General features: G+C 48.9%; 1 protein-coding gene across 1 annotated transcript in view; it reads left to right on the top strand.

Moving 5' to 3' along the window:
- The first annotated feature begins 856 nt into the window (after positions 1 to 856).
- The window catches only part of Tmem154 (transmembrane protein 154), a 53,434-nt gene continuing 36,279 nt past the window's right edge, over positions 857 to 18,011 (top strand). Inside the window, exons 1-4 of the mRNA XM_013522865.1 lie at positions 857 to 868; positions 2,495 to 2,584; positions 10,669 to 10,803; positions 10,994 to 11,201. Coding sequence (XP_013378319.1) covers positions 857 to 868; positions 2,495 to 2,584; positions 10,669 to 10,803; positions 10,994 to 11,201 — 445 coding nt within the window. The remainder of the gene's footprint in view (positions 869 to 2,494; positions 2,585 to 10,668; positions 10,804 to 10,993; positions 11,202 to 18,011) is intronic.

Below are 18,011 nucleotides of genomic sequence, written 5' to 3'. Positions count from 1 at the left end.
TGGCTCTCATGACCCCAGTCCACAGTACCTCTGACTCCTCGGGCTTAGTCTGCATTCTCATGTTCTCTGAGTCCTTGTTCAGCAGCTGCTCCTCCGCTGACTCTGGACCTTTCTGGTTCTCAATGGCAGGAGCAAGAGTGGCCCATTGTATGGCATGTATTCCCAGGGGTGTCTCCAAATTTGAATGATTAACACACGTCTGTGGGGGGGCATCTGCAGCCAGTGCATGGTGGGCCAATTGTGTCATTGTTTTTCTGTGTCATGGTAGTTCTCAGTTGAGCAGATGTGGCCGGGGGCTGAGGGCTGGTGCACAACAGCGCTGGCCACCGTGTGGCTCCCCCTGCGCCGGGGGCCCTCCTTCCAGGGGCCTATGAGGCAGGGAGCGAGCTGGTCCAAAGACTGGTACTCCCTGCCCGTGGCTCCCCGTGTGCCAGAGGCCCTCCCTCCGGGGGCCCAGTTCCTGGAGTTCTTCCCTAGGGCTCTCAGGGGAATAAAACTGGAGCACTGGAGTGTAGCTCAACCTTAGGGTTCTTGCCTAGCATGCATGAGGCTCTGGGTTCTATCCCTGGAGGGGTGGGGAAGAGAGAGAGAGGAACAAGAAGAGGAAGAAAAACAACAAGAAGGAGGGTGAAGAGAAGGAGGAGGATGAGAAGAAGGAGGGGTGTAGGGGGAAGAAGGAAAGGAGGAGGGGGGAAAGAGAGGAGAAGAGAAAGGAAGGGAGGGGAAGGCAGGGAAAGGGAAGGGAAAGGAAGGGAAGAGAGGGGAGCGTAAGCGGACGGAAGGGAACGGAAGGGAGGGGAAAAGGGAAAACGTCTGTTTGGCCAACTGCAAGGTTTGCTATGCGGAGCCAACGGCCATGGAAATACCTGTAAACTGTAAAGTGCACACAGCCTGCAGCCCTTACCTCTCAATAAATCTTATTCAGTTTTGCCCAGCACAGGTGTCCTAACCTTGGCATGACGGTTATTTTGGGCTAGGTCATGCGTGGTGGTCCTGAGCATGTCTCTTGTGTTGCAGGATGTCTTCCCCTAGGCCCCAGGAGCACCACCAGGTTCTGGCACTCAAAAACGTCTCCAGACACTGGTAACCCCTCCCTGCTTTGCTCGTGAGGCTTTAGAGCTGTCCCCAGGTTTGCCCTTCGATCTCTTCCTCTGCCCCTTGCACTATGTTTACCAGTTAACAAGTAAGCAAGGCTTAATTTGATCCCATGTTGGACCCTGCAGCCCCACCAGCCCTCTATAAAGACACATTTGCAATTAGCCACGTACAGACTCCAAAGCTTCTCTGGATTCTGTCTGCAGAATCTCCTGGAACAAAACTTCATTTTTAAAGTATTGAACTCAGAAATACTCCTCTTCTCCAACACATCCCTTCCATCTTCGTTGATTAAACCTCCTACTTTTTTTTTATTTAAACCTCCTACTTTTGACACACAGTGTACGATCTTTTTTTTTTTTTTTTTTTTTTTTTTGGTTTTTCTCTGGTACCGGGAACTGAACTCATGACCTTGTGCTTGCCAGGCAGGCGCTTTTGCCGCTGAGCTAAATCCCCAGCCCCTCAGTGTACGATCTTGACTGGCGCTTTCTCTTAGTCTAAGTGGTTTTCCCTGAACTATCTCTCCTCCCCGGCTACTACCTCCGGCCTACATGCTGGATTGGAGGCCACCCCATAATTGCCGTTCCTTTTGCTCCTCACACACCTTTGTTGTTGTTGTTGGGTTCTTAATATTTAGCAAGTGGGGGATGTGGGTATAGCTCAGTGGTAGAGCAGTAAGGAAAGGTAAAAGAAGGTATCCATTTTTTTCAAATGGTACCGAAGCTTATGAAGGGTGATGTGTTCTTTCTTTCCTCTCCTCCTCCTGGTCTCTTTCCCACCCCCTTCCCTCTCCCTCTCCAGGTGAGCTTTCATTCCTTGGGGTCCCCCATCCTTCCAGTTTTCTATGCAGAGGCAGGCACAGTTTTGTTTACTGCTCTTCCACATACTAACGTGCGTGTGCACAGACAAGGCTTTTTCTCTTATTCCATCCACAGCCAGAAACACTCTCCATCCCTAAAGGGTCCTCAAGAAGGCTTCATTAGTGCTCAGCAAGCATGAAAACAGGTGCTCCCTCCAGCCAAAGCCCCACGGGGGCTTCTCACACAAAGCCCCAAACATTCAAACCTCCATCCTAGTATGTCTGATTTTTTTTTCCAAAAAGAAGCAATGGAAAGAAGTAACCCCACCTTAGGGGTGTTAAATGCAGGCAGGGTTTTATTAGGGCTTGTTCAGCTGAACGTTTTTCCCTTGCAAAGATCCACAAATTAATCCTTGGCAGGGAAATGGTGAGAATTATTTTGTTTCAATTTAGTGACTTATGGCCGTTTATAAATGCAGGTGCCCATGCACAAAGAAGAGATTTTTAAAAATCTCATTTAAATCAGGAGCATTTTTGGGTTCTTTCTTTCGTTCTTCTGTTCAGTTCACACGTGTGAATTGGCCCTGGGCGCTCTCGTAGGACGGCTTTGCGTGGAAGGAAGCCATCAAGTTCATTCAGATGCAGATCCTGCTTTTTAAAGTTTTGGATCCTGCTCTCCAGAAGCAAAAGGTCAGTGAGCGCAGATAGAGACCTCTCCGTTGAGTGTCAGAGTACAAGGTGCTAATGGCCGTGAGTGGGGCTCACAGGGGCTGAGTGCTCTCCAAGCCCTTCTGTCTGTTGAGCGCTTCTGAGAGCACAGGCTCTAGTACAAGCTTTCAGCCACTGGGAGGCTGCGAGCTCTAGGCTGAGTGTCCTGCGGGAGGAGTGAGAAGGGGCAGTTTCAAGTAGATTGCCCTGTCCTGGCCAGCGCTGCACAGCATGGTGCCTTGACGGTCGCATTTGTTGCAGTTATTCTGCTTACAGTTCTGTTTTCTTCTCTGACTTTCGCTCTTCAGGTTTGCAGCTCCTGAAGGAAGAATCCTGAGTTATACTGAGCTGCTTTTGCTACATTAGTGCTGTGTAACGGGTACTCCTAAGAGCTTCCGTAGTTTATCATCCTAAGCCGCATTCCAGGTTTCTGATCTTGCTGGAGCCTGCTTCACACTTCAGGGCTCACATTTGCAGTTCACAGAAATGCAAGAGCACAGGGACCCAACAAGGCAAGTTATAGTTTGGAAAGTCTCCTAACAAGCTTTGCCCATTCCTACCACCTTGTCTCTTCCATCCGGATTTCTCTGGTCAGAGCAAATCTTACATCGCCTGGCCCCACATCAATAAGACATGGAAATAAACGCTGCCTAATCGAATGGAAGGAACTACCATGTCGGGTGACTATTACTCACAGAGGGCATGAAGACCTGGGAATGATGACCCATGTCCTCCAAGGACCACTGCTTTTCAAGGGAGAACACAGCGGTGACGTATTCCAGCACGTGACCTCTTGCCGCGCAGCAGAGCTGCAGAGGACCTTGGGAGCTGAACCCGGGTCACCAGGGCGATGCCTGGCACCACTGCGTGGCTGCAGCTGAGGGACCATCACCGCAGACTGAAGACCTGCTCTTCGCATCAGATAAGCGTTGCACTTGCAGGCAGCTCCGTGGACAGGAAGGGAACTACTTCACACTTCCTTTTGCCTTATCTGCCTGTTTATCGCCCTTCTCCCAGCCCATTTTCACAACTGCCTTGCTTCACTAACCTACCATGTTTATCTGACCACTGTTCTTCTCCCTCCCTCTTTCCCTTCCTCTCTCCCCTGTTCATCTCTCCCTCTCTCCCTCTCTCCCTCCTTCTTTCCTTGCTTCCTTCTTTTCCCCCTTCCCTTTTTCCCTCCTTCCCTTGGGATCAAACACAGGGTCTCATGCATGTGAAGCACCCTGGGCCACTGAGTCACACGCCCAGCCCTGGCCATTGCACTTCCGCTCTGCAGTTCCCAGGTGCCTGTGGCTTCCTGCAGGCTGCTGCCCCGTTCTTACCCTGTCCTGGCCGCTGTGCCGCTGTGAATATCAGCCTTTGTTTCTAGGTCTCAAGGATTAAGGAAGGGTTCAAGACCCTGGCTGGGTATTTGCAGCAGCTCTTTCTCCAGAAACTGAGGTCTAAGCTCTGTTCTGAAAAGCCTTTCCTGAAATAAAATGTTTAATAGTGCCTGTTTGCCATGGTGAAAAAAAAATTTTTTTTTGTAGGTACTGGGAATTGAGCTCAGGACCTCATGCTTGCCAGGCAGGTGCTGTGCTGCTGAGCTGTATCCCCAGCCCCTAGCTAAAAATCTTAAATGAATCTACCACCAAGAGAAGCTGATAGACCATAGCACATGCATGCTAGGGCTTAGTAGAACCTCCCACCAGCCCTGCTGTTTTGCAGATAAAGCAAATAAGGCCAAGAGAAGTTGTTGCAAAAGAACCTAAGACCTGGGACTTCTGACTCAACCCAGAGGAGCCCCAGTCTCTCCCTGTCCATTCCCGCTGGGGGCACTACCCTGTGTTGTCACTGAAATTATCATGAGCACAAGAGGCAAGATAGTCACGAACATCTGCAAACATGGTGGGTGTTTGGGGGCCCGGACTCTATTCACACAGACAGTTCCCTAAGTCCACCTACGTGAGCAAAGTAGATGGTCTAGGAGAGGGAAGGCACTGCTAAAACAGAGTTAATTCTGGGCTCTGATCTTTCCAAGGGCCGGGGAACCAGAGATGCGTTTGAGAGACACCACTCACACCACTGATCCCCATTCTCAAAGCAGCCCTGGAGAAAACCCATCAAGGGGGCATGGAGGGGGGGGAGAGGAGCCCTCACATAGCTGAAGCTCATCTTGAAAATGTGGGCTGTCACTAAACTAAGGCTATCCATAAGTGACTGTGTTCTGTTTACTACTGCAGTAAGCACTGGAATTCAAAATTGATGCTGTAATAGGAAAATAGGGTAAACTACCATTTTCCCCACCCTGAGTTTGTCGCTGGTCATTAGTAGGATTGTATCACCAGCTGCTAGAGGGGAAGTCACACTGCTAGGGAAGAAATGTATGTGTACCAAGATCTAGAGGGGATAAAAAAGAGGATGATTTTGGTTTGCTTCTATGAGTTTTTAATTTTTGCATTACAAATATACCTTGTGTTTGTAGTAAGAAAAAAATAAACAAGTCACTTTATTCTGTTTTGCAGTCCTTGGGCTTCATGAAATGCCAGGCAGATGCTGTTCTATGGAGCTACCTCCATAGCCTTATTTTACTTAAAAAAAAACCCAAAACTCCTTTTTCTCTCTTGTGCTTTTTCACCCAACCCAACACCCTCTCACCTGAGGCGCTAACTATGCACGCACCCTGACCCTGGAGTTGCTCCAACCGCCATCTTTCCTGTTTCTTCTATAATTTCCTATATCCCCAACCTTCACACTTTTGCGTTGTCTAAATTCATTGGTGCGGAGGATTTAGTTGAGCAGGGCACCATCAACTGTGACTCTGTGCTATGTCAGGAAGCAGAAAAGCCAGCAATACCACTGACCTGCATCAGTCATTCTGGAGTGGACTTTGGTGTAGAGATGATGTACAGACTGAGGATTCCGTCTCACTTGCAAACATATTTGAAGAGATTTAGGAGGGCAAAGGCCTGATCAAAACTGAAACAGCAGTGGGAGGAAGTTGAGTTCTGGTGACAGGTGTGGGTGGTCACAGAAGAGTGAGCCTGGGCGATGGAGAAGGAGTGCGAGCTGCCGCCAGATCTGCTCCGGTGGGCGTTACCAGGGCAACGGTGGAGAAAGGCATTTAGCCTGGAAGGGCAACCTTGAGGAGCCGGCGGGGACCTCACAGACTTCTCATAAGGTCTCCTGACTCGGTCTGAAAGATAAGTTAGCATTAGCCAGGGGAAGAAATGTTCCTGGGAGTGATGAAGAAATCTGAGTAAACAAACATTCCCTGACCCAGTCTAACTTTGCAGTCTAACTTTGCTTCCTGGGAGTCAAGGCAAAAAGGAAACTATAGCACACTATTTATTTATTTATCTTTACTTCTTGATAAAAAGGACAAGTTTTTCTAGGAGCTAAAAAATGAAACTCTAGAACAGTGATGCTCAGGTTTTATTGTATATAAAAATCTCATCAAAGCCAGGCATGGTGGTGCATGCCTATAACTCTAGCGCTCTGGGAGGCTGAGGCAAGAGTATGGCAAATTTGAGCCCAGCCTGGGAACTTTAGTGACTTAGCAAGACTCTGTTTCAAAATAAGAAATAAAAAAGTGGCTGAGGATGTAGCACAAAGGCCTTGGATTCAATCCCTAGCATCACAAAAAGAACCGAAAACTTCCTTCAAACTTCATTTAAAATGCAACATTCTGGAAAAGACAGTTCTCAGATGAAGAAGTACAAATAGCCAATAAATACATGAAAAAATGTTCAGCATCACAGGCCACTTGAGAAATGCAAATGAAAAGAACACTTAGATTTCATCTTACTCCAGAAGAATGCCTAAAGTCAAGAAATGAAATAATAACAAATGCTGGAAAGGCTGGAAGAGGAGGGGAAGGAACCCTTCTTCATTTTTGTTAGAAATATGAACAGGTAAAACCGCTATGGAAATCAGAATGGAGATTCCTCAAAAAACTCGACTCAGCTATTACTTTCTAGGTATTTTTCTGCAAGAGTTTAAGATATATTACAGAGATCCACGCACACCTATGTTTGTAGCCCCACAGTTCATAATAGCTAAATCTTGGAAGCAGCTTGTATAGTCATCAACAGATGAATGAATAAAGAAAATGTGGTATTTACATACATTGGAGTACTACTCTGGCATAAAGAAGGATAAACCTGAGTCATCTGTAGGAAAATAGATGCACCTTGAGACCATGATGTTAAGTGAAGTAAATCAGACACACAAGCTTAAATACTGCTTGGTTTCTTTTATATGAGAAACCCAATATATTACAAAAATGAAATATGAAAAACAGGCAATAGAAAGAAAATAGAGAGAGAAGAGAGATACTGTAATTCAGCATGGTCAGTATATCTAAGAATATACCTTGATGTAGTACAATTGTTTTATGTGTTTATATTTTGGTCTGTTGATCTGGCTGTCAAATCTGCATTTATGATAATTAATTTGTCAAAGATTTAAAAATAAATAGATAAATTAATCCGATGCTGGCAAAAATAAAAGTAAAATGATGTGAAAAAATAAAAATAAAATGTGACGTTCCTCAGCTCCAGAGATTCTGACTCCGCAGTTCCGGGGTCAGCTGGGGACTCTGCATTTTAATACTCTCCTCCAAATAACTAGGATCTGGGCACTGCCTTCAAAATCACTTTAAAACTATTGTAGTGAAAGGAATTTTTTTCACTTATTCATTTGTTGGCTCATTCAAAACAATACCCAGCCCTCTCCTAGATGCTGGAGAGGAAAACGAGAAGGTCCTGCCCAAGGGAGGCCTGGACATCAGGGGGACCTGTCCCTGTGCCAGGTGGCTGATGTCCACCCAGGGCTGTCTTCCACATGTCCCCCACGCCTGCTGCCCCTTAGATCCCGGTCACGGTGCTCTGCAGCCCTACTCCACGGTAGCCAGGCCATTACTGGCCCCTGGGGACCTTGCGCAAGGTGCCGAGGATGCCTCCCAGGGTCCTCCAGATTCCACATGATCCACTGGACAGCACTTGTCCAGGGCTGGTGGCTTGGATGCAGGGAACAGATTCGAGGCTGCAGACGGGCTGAGCTGCTGGCTCGTGGCCATTTCCAAGGCAGTGGCATTGTGGTCAGCTCCCGTCCTGACGACAGCACCCAGCACATCCTGGTTCCTTCTACTTGACGCCCGCCCCGCCCCGCCCCGCCCTGCCCAGTTGTCTCCCTAGAAAGTTCCCGTGAAGGTCAGGGCAGGTGTGTGCATGTGAGAGCCTGTGTACACATTTTATGAATGTGTGAGTGTGCATGGGGAGGTGTGGGAAGACTCCGTATCCACAGAGACACTTGCCAGGTCAGGCAGAAACACCAGGACCCGGACCCACGATCTGCAACAGCTAGCCTAGAAAACCAGTCCTGGAAGTCGGCCGCTGTGCAAGTTAATCACCTTGGCAGGAAGTTAGATCGCTATCCACAGCTTCCCTAATTGTCATCCCACTTCCAATTTGGGAGAAGCCAAATGTGTGGCATTCGCGAATCGCTACCACCACCAGCCAGAACTTGCCGCTAGTTCCCCATGCGTACAGCCGCTGTTGGGTCACGCCCAAAGGCATCCTCTGTGTCCCCCGCCTGCCCTTGGGTCTCTGCCATAAACGAATGCGAGGGCGGGGCGGCCAACTCCCTGCTCTATCAGTTAAATAGCCGCAGCTCGTTCCCATTTTCCTTTATTCCCCCAGGGTGCACAAGGCATATGAGAGAGGAGGTGGGGGTACATCTGTGTGTGTGTGTGTGTGTGTGTGTGTGTGTTGCTGAGTGTGTGTGCATATCACATCTGGAGGCAGGAATGGCAAGGTTGCGGCAGAAAAGAGAACAGTGGGAAGGGAGCTTGTGTTTGTTGTAGAATGCCACTTCTGGGCCAAGCAAAGTGGTGCAGACTGTACTTCCGGGCTGCTTGAGAGACTGAGACAGGAGGATCGCAGGTTTGAGGCTTCCCAGAACAGTTTCACAAGACCTTGTCTCAAAATGAAAAGGGCTGGAGATGTAGGTCAGTGGTAGAGCATTTGCCCAGCATGCATGAGGCCCTGGGTTCGATCCCTAGTCATGCACAAGAAAAAGAAATTAGCTTCTGGACCTGTTCCCTTAGAGTCTCTCCTCTTTTACGGCCCATGGAATGGGGTGGAAGAAGAGAAGGGATTGCTTGAGAGTCGCTTCTGTCGTGTGAGGAGGCCGCAGGGCATTTCTAAGCAACCGAGTTCCTTTCCTGCTGTGGAAGGCGGACTGCAGGCCTGACAATCACTCGGAGGCGCCCTGCGTCTCCTGAGTAGCACTGAGGCCCTCCCTCCCCGCCTCGAGCAGATTGGAGTTCACTCTGAGCCCAGGTAGCCACTTGCCAGCACCGATGGTTGGCAAAATTAGAACCCACAGAAGTAAATCGCCCTCTCCCTCCCACACGGCCTCCCTGTGAAGTTAACTGCAGCGGACGGATCGCTGGGTTGTCACCATTCTCTGATCAACAATGGTAATTTTCTTCCCCTTCAGATAAAGTTTATCATGCTGAAGGGCCTTACGAAAAGACCCTTAAGCACCGGGGTCAGAAAAAATTACACGCTTGTGTGAGGTTCCTTAGCCACCCCCCCCTTGGTGTACTTAGTGCAATGTTATGATTTACTGTCAAGCTGCTCAACAGCAATGCAGAGCCCACTTGTTGAAACTTTGGGGCGCTGTTTGGCCATGCCCTGGGGCTCAGCTGAGGGCTGCGCAGGAAGACGATCTTTGGTCTGGCCTGACCCCCCCACCCTAGGTGTAGTTTTAAAGTGAAAGAACTCAAGGCTTATAGCCTGGCCCTTGCCAGATGCTCGCCTCAAGCCAGAGAGCCAATGGTGCTTTTGTTGTTGTTTTCCGGTACCAGGAACCAAACTCATGACCTTGCGCTTGCCAGGCAGGCGCTGTGCCGCTGAGCTAAATCCCCAGCCCCCGGTGATGCTTTTAACAGAGCGGAAATGGAGCAAACTTCCGACCCTGGCCCTCTTCCTCCCACGTGTGTGTTCTGGCTGGGGGGACACTCGGACTCCCACTGGACTAACGGCCACCCTGCTCAGCCCTGGAGGCTTTGGAGCCCGCGGTCTATTCACACGCCCGCCAGGCAAGAGTTAGAACAGCTCTTTCTCTGTCGTTTCCAAATCAATCACCCGGTCTTGAAGACATCCATTTTCTTCTGCTGTTCCTTGTGGTCCCCTAATGTGCACGAAGGCATTCTTTATCAAGAGTGAACTTAACTGCCAGGTTTCAGCATTGAAATGCATACTGTAAATCTATGAGTAAGTGATCATTACGTGAATCACCAACCTATTTCTCGTAGATAAGGACTGAGATAAGCATGACTAATGACACCGAGAAGCAACAAGCAGCAAAGGAGAAGGTCGCGGCTGGGTGGGGGCTGAGGGGCTGCAGTCACCAAGATCTCTGTGGTGCGAACTGGCAACTCCATTGGTATCTGGGGGAAGGGCTGGTGCGCACACACATCCCTCTGTCTGTCTGCCCTGGGCAAACGCAAACGCAAATAGGAAACTGCAGTCAGTAGTGGTCGGGCCTTGGACGTGGGCCCAGGGACACAATCCCAGGAGCCGCACACACTGGACACACACACTCTCCCTCCGAAGCGTGCCCTCAGCAGACACCTCCTTGCGGCTCGGTTCCCATGGGTAGGATTTCCACCTGAATTCTACTTCCATCCAGCCCTGTTTTGCTTCTTAACAACCTCCGAGAAGTTTTCTGCCCCACAAGAAAGACAGGTGACATGCCGACCGCCCCTGCCTGCCCTGCCTGGCATATTCTGCTTTGGAAATGGATCCCTGGAGAGATCAGTCCTCTCTGGGGTGCAGAGCTCCACCTTGAGAGGGAGGTTCTTGAGGGAGGTTGTCCTTGAGTTCCAGATGGGCCTGGCAGGGTCCACTCGGGGCCAATGGAGGGGATGGACTGCGCTGGAGAAAAGGGCCTAGCGGTTTTCTGAGGACACAGCCGTCCCTGCTGGCTGAGCCTGGGCTATCCAACACAGCAGCCGCTGGCCCTGGGAGCTGTTTAATTTTTTAAAAACGAAATAAAAGTTCGGTTTTCCTTAGGCACCTTTCAAGGGCTCTGTAGCCAGCGTGCTGGTGGGTACTGCTTTGGACAGCGCCCACGGAGCCGTTTCCACCAGCACGGAGCAGTCTGCGACAGCGCTGCCCCAGGCTGCGAGCGGCTCCGAGACTCCCCGGGTGGGTGCGATCCGGGGAAGCCAGTACACAAGTGGTCCCCGACCTCCAGGGACATCCGAGGGGCAGGTCTGCTGGCCGGGGGCAATTTGGAGAGAGCGAGGCCGAGGCTCTACAGGGCTGGGGAGGTTTCCCTAACTGAATCAGAGCTGGGCGAGCAACTTCTCTTTTGCAACCTTTGCTGGTCTGACAGGCTCTCGCGGTTACATCACTTCCTAAAAAACAGGCAAACACCTCTCCTTCAAGTGAGCACCGACCCAAACAAGCAGGAAACAGGAAATGTGCGCGGCGGCGGCGGCCGGAGGGAGCCCCGCGCAGCACCCCGCGAGCTGACATGAGCGCCCCGCAAGCCGCGCGCCTCAGCGTCCTGGGCCTCGCGCTGGGCCTGGCCGCCCACCAGGGTAAGCGACCTCCCGCTGGCGAGCAGGGTCCCAAGCCGGTGGGCGCCGCGGTTACGGTACGGTCCGGCGGGGCTTGCAGGGGCGGGCACCACCCACAACGCCAGTCCTTTCTCCGCAGGTGGAGAAAATGAAAACTGCCTCTTGGAGGGGTGGAGGGAGGACTTGGCTATCGCTGCTGCCCGGCCCTCGCCCTTGATTTGAACCTTCCGCAATCATTGTCGTCTAAAATGTGTGGATCCCTGTAATTTACCAACTTTAATGGGCACATTAAGAGAACCATAAACTTCTTGGCAGTCCATGGAAAAGAACTTTTCAATTGGTTAGGACCAGAGATCGTGGGTTTTGCTCTTCACAGCGCAGCTGGTTCCAAACATTCTTGGAAAACAGGGGCACAGAAATCTACTACTGAAACGCATCTTAAAGAGAAATCATGAGTTAAAAAAAAGTAAACAGGAAATTAACTGAAGCGTTACCAGGCATCCACTCTCTAACACAGGGAGGGAGAAAGTCCTTTCCTCTGCTTGCCTTGATCTTGGTACTTGGAGAGATATTTCCTTTTCACTGGTTGTTACTGTTGGGAAGTTTATTTATGAGTGGAAAGGTAGTGGAAAAGACAAAGTATTAAATCTGGTTGTTTTAGGCTAAAAGCAGCAGTTGATTTGTTCTCTTGACAGTTGCTGCAACATGCACAACACCTTTGGTTGCCTCTGGAGGTTTTGTTGACTTGCCCTGGGCCAATAAACGTGCTGCCTTGACTTTACCAGTGGAGACAGCCACCGGCCAGCATAGGTAGTCAGTGTGAAAGGAGAAGGACATTTCTCAAGCTATAGTTCTTCAAATAGGATGGGGGGCCCAGGCACTGACGTCACAGATGTGGTGACTTTGGGAGGTCAGCAGTCAGCCTCGACCTCCCCAGTCCACCGGTTGCTTCTCCCTGGTGCTGCCTGCAAAGGGTTCCCCAGGCATTTGCAGAGGAAAATGGAGGGTGAAGGAAGGCAGGGCACTTGTCCTGGAAGGAAGCTTGGTTGGAATGGAGATTAATGTTCAAAATGAGCTCGGCAGTCCCTGTACATTTTTATGCACAAAGTTTCAAAGCTGGAAGGGAGCTAGAAGGGGCTGTGGGGACCTCCTGGGAAAATGTTCGTTAGTTCATCTTTGGTTTCTTCAAGTCCTTGAGGGGGTGCTGCATAAATTAATAACTCACTGATAGCTGATAAATACTAAAATCATCTGTAGAATGGACATGAGGCTCATCACTAAAACCTGATGAGTTCCTAAAAACAGATAGCGTTAGAATGTCAGGAGAAGTCAAAGGTGAAAGCTGCGTTTCTTCCAATATGCTTACTGGGCCCTGGATTGCCAGTGTGTGGAAGAAAGGGAAAAGCTGTTTAATAAAAGTTTATTACCAGCCGGGTGTGGTGGCGCATGCCTGTAATCCCAGCACTTGGGTGGCTGAGGCAGGAGGATCTTTGTGAGTTCAAGACCAGCCTGAGACACAAAATGAGCTCAAGGCCAGCCTGAACTGCACAGTGAGACCCTGTCTCAAAAAGACCAAAAAAAAGAAAGCTTATTACCATTATATTAGTTGAAGATATTCCAAAGTGGGGTCTAATCTTTAATTAACTAGTGTGTATATCTTTTTGAACTAATGGTGTCTAAGACTTCGGGTTAGTATATAGGTGTCACATTTGCGTTTCCTTGAATTCTTAAAATAATACGTGGGGGATGTTTGGTAGAAGAATCCAATCCTTTGAACAGCCTGACTCTCTCGCAAGCATAGTCTGAGACATACCCCAACGTAAGCATCCACTAACAACAAACAGGGAACAATGTATGATATCAGTGTTGACCTCTGAGTCAACACATCTTTTTATATAGACTTTTTATACAGCCTGATTCAGGACTGAGTGACATAGGCTGCTTGCAAGTCACCAGGAGATAAATCAGAACACAGCTTTTCCAGGATTTTGACCAGTAGATGATCATCATTTTGCGGTGGCCAGTGCAGGATCCTCAGAAGGTTCAAGGCCACGTTCTGAAGTGAAGCGTTCTTTACCTTGTTCCCGGTTCCTGTGGGCTCCCCATTCTCAGGAAACTGACAGTGACTCCCCAGGTTCCACAGCGCGGAGTTTATTAGCTGCCTCCAAATCAAGGTTTGAGAAGAAAGCACTGAAGGGCATGAAGCAGAAACAAGGAGTCTGGAACCGCTATGGTGGCCAGGGACAAAGAAACCTGGGAGACGATTTGGAAGTGTAAGAGCTATATAATTCTTGGACAAACTGTGAGAAGGGAAGAATAGAAGGAACTATCAGTTGCATAATTGAAGTTGCTCCTTCTGACACTGTACTGTGTCTTATCTCCGGGAATATGAAGGCCATCTTTATTTTCAGGGACAGTCCCAACTTCAAGTGCTAATAATGATGATCTTAGCTGACATGCCCAGTGCTCCCGATCTGTCAGACGCTGTTCGAAACGCTACCTGTACTAACACGCTGAATTCTCAGAAGCGTGATGAGGTGGATCCTATTATCTCGGTCTTCCTCTGTGAGAAAACCAAGGCACAGAGAGGCTGAGTGACTTGCCAAGGTCTCACAGCGAAGCAATGGCTCTAAGGAAGCTTCCTCGGGAGCCCTGCTCCCTCTCTCTGTGCACCGTACCATTCAGGGTCTTCAGGCTCTGCCAGGCTGTGTGTCCACTTTCAGGCTTGGGAGACCATGACTCGGGCCCCTCCCTTGCTGCAGGTTCCGAGCATCACATAACTCTTGGCTGTGTTTCGTTAGTAACTGTGTTTGCTGTACTGGGCTGACTTCTGGCTGACAGGAAGGGGAATGATGAGCATAGGATTGAACCCCGAGCTCAGGGGGAGGGAGGAGCTGAAATGGGTGCAGACTGAGCAGAGAGGCCGGGATTAGCAGACCTAAGACCAGAAGCAGGAAATGCAGCTTGCTGGAGCGGCTAGGAAAGAGAGCGCAGGATGAGGGAGCCAGGGAGAGGGGCGCAGCTAGGTCACAAAGTCGCCGTGGGGGAGCCCTGCGAAGAGCCCAGTCTGAGGGCCAGGACCCGCAGAGACTAGGAAACAAGAGAAAATTCCACCGAAACAGCAGCAGCAACGATAAATAAAACCAGAACGGGCAGGGAGGGGAGGGGAGGAGGTGGAAAGTCCTTCTGTGTTGTTCTGTAGCTGCGGTTCTGAAGCGAGGGGGGGCAGAAGAGGGAAGATGTGCGCTGGGCTGGGCTCAGTTCTGTAAAGAAACAATGCCATCTGCAACTTGCCTACCTGGGCAGAGTTTGCGCCACCCTGGACGTTGGCAGAGCTGTGGAGAAACAGGAACGGGCACGGTGGTGGGAGGGGTAGCACTGCAATGCAGCCGCTCACCCACTCATCCACTCGCCGGCTTTCGATCTGAGTGATCCGAGTTTGCATTTCTAGAAAGTCCACCCTTTTTAAACACACATAAAGTCTTGGGGCATTGTTTTTAAATTTGGTTGTTTATTCCTTCTTTTATGTCTTTAAGCCTATTATTAGCGATGTGATAGCTTTCATGTGAAGTTGTGTAGCCCTAATCTTGCTGTTTGTTGAACCTGTTAATGTCTATTCATGAGAAAGGTCATGGGGTGGGGACTGAGGCAGTGCCTGGCACACAGAGGACGGCTCACCCCGTTAATGCAACCCTAAATCTTCTGAGTCCATCACCAAGCTACTACCAAGGGCTCTAATCCCCAGTACTTTTGCAGTACAACATCCATTCTGCCACCTGAACTAGGATTTGGAAGACATAGGGACAGGCCGTGGCAGGGTTGAAGAGAGCTCATGGCTGGACATCAGGCTCAACCCCAGCCGTGGGACGGGAAGGGTGGCATCGGGTCAGCCCTGAGAGCTGCAAGTGGAAGAACTGAGACCCAGCACAGGTCCAAGCCCGCAGGAGCCAAGGTGGTCCCTGGAGGAGGAGCCAGAGTGCAGCGATCGCCATAAAGGAGGAGGTTCGGAGGGGAAGAAGCCAAACTGAAGATCAGAGGAGGCCCGGGGATGTGTTTAAGAGCGTTTGCCCAGCATGCTTCATTCCATCCCCAGCGTTGCAGAAAGAAAACGAAAAAAGAGAAGGAAGCAAAAAAGCAGAGGCTGCCCGCCCAGGTTTCCTTAGAGTCGGGATGATGTCACCTGACTTTGAACTCGGCCATTGCAAGATTTTTTTTTTTTTTATCTTGGCTTGGTTTTTTAGCTTCAATTTTTGACCCAGTGTACGGCTACAAGCCCTTCAAAAGCATTGTGTACTTACTTCCTTGGGGGCCCAAATCTTCACATCTATGTTTTAGAAAATTTGCATTGTCAGCTATGGCTTTAGATTTTCATGTTTGCTTCAATTTTTTTTTTTTTTTTTGGTAACTTTTTTTGGACCCCGGGAGTTTCTTTGCTTTCTTGAGATTTTATTATTCATTTAAGAGCTTGCTTCTTATATTTCATGAAGCATTTCTAGGTGTTACACATTGGGATAATTTTCAGGTTCCCAAGTATATCAGATTACTGGAACAGGAAATTTTTCTATACAGTCGTTCTAGAGACAATTTGAAAATATTTAGTGAACTGGAGGTGTTGTTACTGTACAGTTCCAACAATTTACTTCTAGATTATTCACAAATGCACAAAAAAGAAACATGGCTAAGAATGTTGACTATAGCATTATTTGTAAAAATAGAGGGGAAAAAATGGAAGTAACCTAAATTCCTATGAACAAGAGAAAAATACAGCTTCATACAGTCACAGAATGAGGGACCACAAGGTAAGTAAAAGTAATGAAGTAGAGCAACATACATTAAGATTAATCAACCTCAAAAATAATGTTGGCAAAAAATAGCCAGTTGAAGATTATTATGCACAAGCTGGGTGTGGTGCTGTACTCCTGTAGTCCCAGATACTTGGAAGGCTGAGGCAGGAGGATTGCTTGAGTCCAGGGGTTCCAGGCCAGCCTAGATCATGTGGAAAAACCCTATCTCAAAAAAACAGAGGGAGAGGGAGAAGAAAAAAATATTATACACATAATAAATGCATTTACTTAAAGTTTTCAAAAATACAAACTATGCTATGTATTGATTAGGGAATAGACATATTTATGTCACTGTGATAAAATACCTTAGAAATCATTTTACAAGAAGGAGAGATTTATTTTGATTCACAGTTTCCCTCAGTGGTCACCTTTGTGCCTGTGGTGAGCCAGAACATTACAGTAGGGTGCATGACTGATAAACTGCTCACATCATGGCAGTCAGAGAGCATACAGAGTATTGGGGTCCCAGTGGACCTGCCCACCAATGACCTCACTTCCGCCCCAGGCCCCGCCCCTTTAGGGTTGCACCATCTTATCTGATGACCAAATCTTCCACACATGAACCTTTGGGGGACATTTTAAGATCTAAACTATAATGGTGTCTGTAGTATCGTTTCTGTTAGAAAAAAGACAATGGTCCAGAGTCCAGCAAACTAAGACTCATGGGCCAAACCAGCCAGCTTCCATTTTTTTCTGGTTCTGGGGTTACAGATGGTCATCACATTTGTAAATGTTTAGATTTTTTAAAATGGTTTTATAAATAACTACATACATAATAGCCTGTCATTTTGCCCATAAAATCTAAAATGTTTCCAGATATGGTGACACACACTATAATCCCAGCACTTGGGAGGCTGAGGTGGGAGGATTGCTGTGAGTTCAAGGCCAGCCTGGACTACACAGTGAGAGCCTATCTCAGAAAGAAAGAAGAAGAAAGGAAGAAGGGAAGGAAGGAAGAAAGGAAAGAAGGAAGGAAGGAAGGAAAAAAGGAGGAAGGAAGGGCGAGCTAGCCTAATATGTTTACTCTCCGGCCCTTTAAGAAAGCGTTCTGGCCTTGCTGTAACCAATATGGAAAACATGAAGATGACTGGTGGTGGGTACTGTCATTCTGACCATATCCTCTGCTCTCCTTGGCAGAGAGCCTTTCCACGTTTCAGCTCTGGTGAGCCCCTCTTGCACCTCTTGCCCTTCCTTCCCACCTCCCCTGATGCCTTTATTGTCTCACCTCCACCCCCAGCCCCTGCACCTGCTTGGCAGGCTCGGCACTCAGACGCTTGGTCTGAGTCACTCCTGCCTCCTAATAGCCAAACCCACAGCACCTGTTCCTGTGCTTGCTGTATGTTTTTCCTCAATGGCATCGACCAGGATGCATTGGTTCCTGAACTCCCCCTCTTCCCCTGGGTCTTACAATGTCATTTTCTTCTAAGTCTCCGACTGTGACCCTTTCTGCCCGGTCCCACTTTTGGGTTATGAACACTTCTCTTCCGTCAGCTCATTTAATACATATTAGTGTCCGTCTGTCCTTCCTTCAGGCCTCACACCATTCCTAGGTCGTTACACCCACCTGCCTGGCCTTCATTCCACTCCGAGGCTGTGATTTCAGCATAATCTCTTCCAGCAGGGACTCTCCCTGCCCAGCTCCCCATGGCATTTCCACAGCCAGTCAGTTCTCCCTGGGTGCCTCCTGGGGTCTCCAGCTCAGCTCGGCCAAACAGAGCGCATTGTCTGCCCCTGGTAGGTTAGACCTGTGTGAATGCTCACCTGGGTCTTCCACTGCTTCTGAGCCATCTCGTTGCCTCTGGTCTTTCCACCCCCTGTTCGTACAACCGCTAGTGATTGTTCTGTAACAAAATGCAATCATTTCCTCCCAGACTTACCCTTCCGTGGTTTTCCATTTCCCTGGGAAAGATCCCAATCCCGTTGGCTTCATTATGTGTGTGTATGTGTGTGTGTGTGTGTGTGTGTAGTACTGGAAGTTGAACCCAGG

The sequence above is a fragment of the Chinchilla lanigera genome, unplaced genomic scaffold (assembly GCF_000276665.1).
Source record: "Chinchilla lanigera isolate Chin_1 unplaced genomic scaffold, ChiLan1.0 scaffold00070, whole genome shotgun sequence".
In the NCBI taxonomy this organism is placed as follows: Eukaryota; Metazoa; Chordata; class Mammalia; order Rodentia; family Chinchillidae; genus Chinchilla; species Chinchilla lanigera.
This window is presented reverse-complemented; position numbering and strand designations above follow the sequence as displayed.